Source organism: Scomber japonicus, chromosome 1 (genome assembly GCF_027409825.1).
Source record: "Scomber japonicus isolate fScoJap1 chromosome 1, fScoJap1.pri, whole genome shotgun sequence".
NCBI classification, from domain to species: Eukaryota; Metazoa; Chordata; class Actinopteri; order Scombriformes; family Scombridae; genus Scomber; species Scomber japonicus.
Genome location: NC_070578.1, coordinates 42,995,860 through 43,002,808, shown reverse-complemented (window position 1 = coordinate 43,002,808; position 6,949 = coordinate 42,995,860). Strand labels below are relative to the sequence as shown.

Here is a 6,949-nt window from a genome sequence, read left to right as displayed (position 1 = left end):
GTGTGTGTGTGTGTGTGTGTGTGTGTGTGTGTGTGTGTGTGTGTGTGTGTGTGTGTGTGAATTATGAAGGTTACTATGGAAATATAATAAGTTATAGATTACTAGTTACTCTGTTTAAATATTATTTTCTAACCAGTGTTTCCATTCCAGCTGTTAGTGTTCCCTCCTTCCTTCTTTCCTTCCTTCCTTCCTTCTGTCCTTCCTTCCTTCCTTCCGTCCTTCCTATCTTCCTTCTGTCCTTCTTTCCTTCCTCCCTTCTTTCCTTTCGTCCTTCCTTCCTAAGATCTAAGATCAGCTGTTAGAGTAAGTGTTCCCTCCATCTGTCCTTCCTTCCATCCTTCCTTCTTTCCTTCTATCCTTCCTTCCTACCTTCCTTCCATCCTACCTTCCTTCCATCCATCCATCCATCCATCCATCCATCCTTCCTTCCTTCCTTCCTTCCTAAGATCTAAGATCAGCTGTTAGGGTAAGTGTTCCTTCCTTCCTATCTTCCTTCCATCCATCCTTCCTTCCTGTCTTCCTTCTGTCCTTCCTTCCTTCCTTCCCTCCCTCCCTCCCTCCCTCCCTCCCTCCCTCCTTCCTTCCTTCCTCCCTTCCTTCCTTCGCTGCTACTTGAGCTTCAGTGTGATGTGATCTGATAAGTTTGTGATGAGAGGAACAAACTTATCTCTTCTGAAGCTGCTGAACACAAATACAGGCAGCAGCTTAACATGAAGCATCAACACAGACAGGAATCAGCTGTGAGTGAGTGACGTCATCGGACAGACAGAAGGAAGGAAGGACAGAAGGAACGAAGGAAGGAAGGAGGTAACCCTAACCCTAACAGCTGATCCTAACCTAGATCCTTCATCATGTTTACAGGAAGTGGAAACATGGATTTAACCTTCCTGTCATCCTCCCGGGTCAGATTGACACTGTTCCTTCTGTCCTCCCTCCCTTCCTTCCTTCTTCCTTCCCTCCTTCTCTCTTCCCTTCCTCCCTCCCTCCTTCTCTCTTTCTTTCCTCCCTCATTTCCTTCCCTCCTTCTCTCTTTGTTTCCTCCCTCCTTCCTTTCCTTCTTCCTTTCCCCTTTCCTTCCTCCCTCCCTCCTTCCTTTCCTTCCTCCCTCCCTTCCTTCCTTGACTCAAGGACAACAGGAGGGTTAAAAGTTGATCTGAAGCTAATATGAAGCTTCAGAGTCCGAATGATGTTTCCTTCTGTGGAAACATGGATTTAAAAGTTGATCTGAAGGAAGAAGGAAGGAAGGAAGGCAGGAAGGATGGAAGGAAGGAAGGCAGGAAGGAAGGACAGAAGGAAGGACAGAAAGAAGTACAGATGGAGGGAACACTAGAACATTATGAACACTATAGGAACACTGGGAACACTATGAGCACTGGGAACACTGGGAACTGTCCTTGAATCTGAATTTCTAATCACATTATTAACGGTTTGATGAGTAAAGTTGCAGCCTGACATCAGAGTTCATGAATAAAACATGTCTTTCATTCCCAGTTAAAACCAGTACGAGAGACCAGTATGAGACCAGTATCACATACCAGTTACCAGCTCCGTCTTTATGAATGATCATGACGTCACTTTATAAAGACTGACCAGTTAATTGATTAATGATCATATCAAAAATAGTCATTAGAGAAACCAGCTGCAAACTTCCTGTGTTCAAGTTATTACACACACAGGCACGCGCGCGCACACACACATACACACACACACACGCACGCGGACTCACGGATCTTAGCCACGCTGGCCACCAGTAGCCAGATGGCGATGATGAACGGGGTCTGCACGTAGCTCCACTCCCACTGGACCACCCGGTACCCGCCGCCGCCGTGATGATGCTGGCCGCCTTCATGGTCCTCTCCAGCGGGACCGGGCGGCTCCTCCGCAGCGGACCGGGCCAAGGCGACACCGGGAGCCCCGTAGTCCAGCCGGTGCAGCGGGGCGGACGGAGAGAAGCCGAGCCCCGGACCACGGAGCCCCGGAGCGGCCGAACCGGGCAGGTCGGCGGCGGCGGCGGCCGTCAGCAGCAGCAGACCGAGCAGCAGCATCTTCTCCCGGTGCTCAGCGGGAAGCCATGCCTCCTCCTCCGGCCTTATATACACACACACACACACACACACTCTCGCACACACACACACACACACAAACACACGCACACACACACCGACACACACCGACGCGGACGAGCGGAGGAGGCCGGCAGCCGGGTTACAACACAACACACACTTCCTCTCTCTCTCTCTCTCTCTCTCTCTCTCTCTCTCTCTCTCACACACACACACACACACACACACACACACACACACACACACACACACACTCTCCAGGCTCCGGTAAGACACGGAGGAGGGGACACCGGGCACATGTGACCCGCCCAGTCCCGCGTTAAAGAGACGCACACACTGCAGGTAGACACACACACTGAGGTTATTATACATATATATAATAAATATATATAGTGGAATATATAATAAATATATATATGAATATAAAAGTGAAAAAGTGTGACGACATATATATATTAGGGGAGAACGGTTGGTAGTCACACTTTTTACTTTCCTTTGAATACATATATATATATTCATACACACATATTTATATATAGTGGAATATAAAATAAAGATATTCGATGAAACATATAATATAATAACAGTAATATATATGTATGTATATATGTATATCAGTAACATGTTCAATATTAAAACATGACATATTAATTCTCAGTAACTGTAATAGATTACTTTTATATTTAAATGAAATGTAAGTAGTATTAAAACAGTTTAACTGGACTCAGGTTTATTATAGTTCACTATAACTAAAACTAACAATGAATAAAATAATTTAGTAAACTGAAATTAAAATAAAAACTACAATAAAAAAACGAAAACTAAATAAAAACTACGATGAACAATGTGAAATTAAACCGAACTGCAGATAAATTCATTACTTCCGGTCCCGCAGCAGCCGCGTGCTTAAAGAATGAAATTAAAAAGGACTTAATAAACCATCAGCTTCTACAAGTCAAGACTTTCTCTTCATACCTGAAATAAAAATAAAAACTACAGAACTAAGCTTTAATGTCTAAGCTGTAATAACCTTGGTGTGGTTCAGTTTGATGTGATCTGATAAGTTTGTGATGAGAGGAACAAACTTATCTCTTCTGAAGCTGCTGAACACAAATACAGGCAGCAGCTTAACATGAAGCATCAACACAGACAGGAATCAGCTGTTTGATGAGTGATGTCATCGAACAGACAGCTGATCCTCTTACCGCTGCAGCGCTGCTTGTTTAATGAGTTCATATCAGATCATGTTTCATTTCTTTATTAAACAGTTCATTAAAATCAAACATGGACCCAGTTTGTCCTCCTTTCTTCCTTCCTCCCTCCTTCCTTCCTTCCTTCCTCCCTCCTCCTTCCTCCAGTTTGTCCCCCTCCTCCTGACTGAAGACTAAACAGCTGTTCGTTTTATTATCTTTTATTAATTCATGTAGAAATAAACTGCACGTGAGCTCCTTATCACTACAGAGTCAATATGTTTAAACTAACAAACCTTCATCATGTCAGGTCCCATCTTATCACAGTAAAGTTTTAAGACTTTAGTTTAACCTGTGAACTAAAGATGGAGCTCTACATTTAAAGGGACAGTTCACTGTGTTTCAACTGAGTCTTAAAGCATCAATGAGGAGAACAGATGAGCATCAGTGTGTGTGTGTGTGTGTATGTATGTGTGTGTGTGTGTGTGTGTGTGTGTGTGTGTGTGTGTGTGTGTGTGTGTGTGTGTGTGTGTGTGTGTGTGTGTGTGCATTAGATCCTTCATCATGTTAACAGGAAGTGATGGAGGACTAAACCCACAGTCCTCCTTCTGTGGAAACATGGATTATAAAGTTGATGTGAAGCTAATATGAAGCTTCAGGAAAGTAGGGAGGAAGGAAGGGAGGAAGGAAGGAAGGGAGGAAGGAAGGGAGGAAGGAGGACAAAGAGAAAGAACAAGGAGGAGGAGGAGAGAAAGGAAGGAAGGAAGGAAGGAAGGAAGGAGAGAAGGGAGGACAAAGAGAAAGAACAAGGAGGAGGAGGAGAGAAAGGAAGAAAGGAAACCACCTGTCTGTGATGCTGCACTTTTTTTAAACTAATGCGCTTTAACTATATGTTTAATCCTGTATATGATGTTTAGCCTGTTTTAGCTTGTTTTTAATTTATTTTAGTATCTGAGACTGAGTACTATATCTCACTCACATGTCTGACATGATGACGAACCAAGACTGGTCTTGGTCCTTGGGATGGGACCAAGACCAGAACCGGCAACGGGACCAGGACCGGAACCGGGACCAGGACCAGAACCGGAACCGGGACTAGAACCGGGACCGTTACCGGGACCAGGATCGGAACCGGGACCAGAACCGGGACCGGGACAAGAACCGGAACCGGGACAAGAACCGGAACCGGGACTGGGACCAGGACCAGAAACGGGAGCGGGACCGCGTCACCATCATCATCACCATCATCACCATCATCATCACCATCATCATCACCATCATTATCATCACCATCATCACCATTATCATCATCATCATCACCATCACCATCATCACCACCATCATCATCAACATCACCACCATCATCATTACCACCATCACCATCATCATCACCATCATCATCATCATCATCATCATCATCATCATCATCACCACCATCATCATTACCACCATCACCATCATCATCACCATCATCATCATTATCATCACCATCACCATCATCATCACCATCATCATCATCATCACCATCATCACCATCACCACCACCATCACCACCACCACCACCATCACCATCATCATCATCATCATCATCACCACCACCATCACCACCATCATCACCACCATCACCACCATCATCACCATCATCATCACCATCATTATCATCACCATCAACATCATCACCACCATCACCACTATCACCACCACCACCATCACCACCACCACCATCATCATCACTACCACCATCACCACCACCACCATCACCACCATCATCACCATCACCACCATCATCACCATCATCACCATCATCATCACCATCATCATCACCATCATCATCACCACCATCACCATCATCATCACCATCATCACCATCATCACCACCATCACCACCATCACCACCATCATTATCATCACCATCAACATCATCACCACCATCACCACTATCATCATCAACATCACCACCATCATCACCACCACAATCATCACCACCACTATCACCACCACCATCATCATCACCATCATCATCACCACCACTATCACCACCACCATCATCACCACCATCACCACCATCAACACCACCATCACCACCATCATCACCATCATCATCATCACCATCATCATCATTACCACCATCATCATCACCACCATCACCACCATCATCATCATCATCACCACTATCATCACCACCATCACCATCATCATCATCATCACCATCACCATCATCACCATCACCATCATCACCACCATCACCATCATCATCACCATCATCATCATCACCACCACCATCATCATCACCACCACCATCATCATCACCATCATCATCACCACCACCATCACCATCATCACCACCACCACCATCACCACCATCACCACCACCATCATCACCATCACCACCATCACCACCATCATCACCATCATCATCACCATCATCACCATCATCATCATCACCACCATCACCACCACCATCACCACCATCATCACCACCATCACCATCATCACCATCACCATCATTATTATCACCATCACCACCATCATCATCATCACCACCCTCACCATCACCATAACCACTATCATCACCACCATCATCACCACCATCACCATCACCACCATCACCACCATCATCATCATCATCACCACCATCACCACCATCATCACCATCATCATCACCATCACCACCATCATCATCATCACCACCATCTCCACCACCATCACCACCATCATCACCACCAACATCACCACCACCATCACCACCATCATCACCATCACCACCATCACCACCATCATCACCATCATCACCATCATCATCATCACCACCATCACCACCACCATCACCACCATCATCACCACCATCACCATCATCACCATCATCATCATCATCACCACCATCATCATCATCACCACCATCACCACCACCATCACCACCATCATCACCACCATCACCATCATCACCATCATCATCACCATCACCACCATCATCATCATCACCACCATCACCATCATCATTACCATCACCATCATCATCCCCATCACCATCATCACCATCACCATCATCACCATCATCATCATCACCATCACCATCATCACCACCATCATCATCATCACCACCACCATCATTATCATCACCATCATCATCATCACCATCATCACCATCATCATCACCATCATCATCACCATCAACATCATCACCATCATCATCATCACCATCATCACCACCATCATCACCATCATCACCATCACCATCACCATCACCATCATCACCACCATCACCACCATCATCACCACCACCATCATTATCATCACCATCATCACCATCATCATCACCATCAACATCACCACCATCATCATCATCACCATCATCATCATCACCACCACCACCATCACCACCACCACCACCACCATCATCACCGTCACCATCATCATCACCATCATCACTATCATCATCATCACCACCATCATCACCACCACCATCACCACCATCACCATCATCATTACCATCACCATCATCATCCCCATCACCATCATCACCATCACCATCATCACCATCATCATCATCACCATCACATCATCACCACCATCATCATCATCACCACCACCATCATCACCACCACCATCATTATCATCACCATCATCATCATCACCATCATCACCATCATCATCACCACCACCATCACCACCATCATCACCATCATCATCACCATC

At 45.6% G+C, this 6,949-nt stretch overlaps 1 protein-coding gene across 1 annotated transcript; it reads left to right on the top strand.

Moving 5' to 3' along the window:
• Positions 1 to 5,583: 5,583 nt before the first annotated feature.
• On the top strand, positions 5,584 to 6,537 carry LOC128359801 (uncharacterized; the record flags this gene model as incomplete). Its single annotated transcript, XM_053320128.1, is given in 1 exon segment — positions 5,584 to 6,537. A coding segment is annotated over 1 exon segment (954 nt), but the record flags the coding sequence as incomplete, so codon positions are not given.
• Between the last annotated feature and the right edge of the window lie 412 nt (positions 6,538 to 6,949).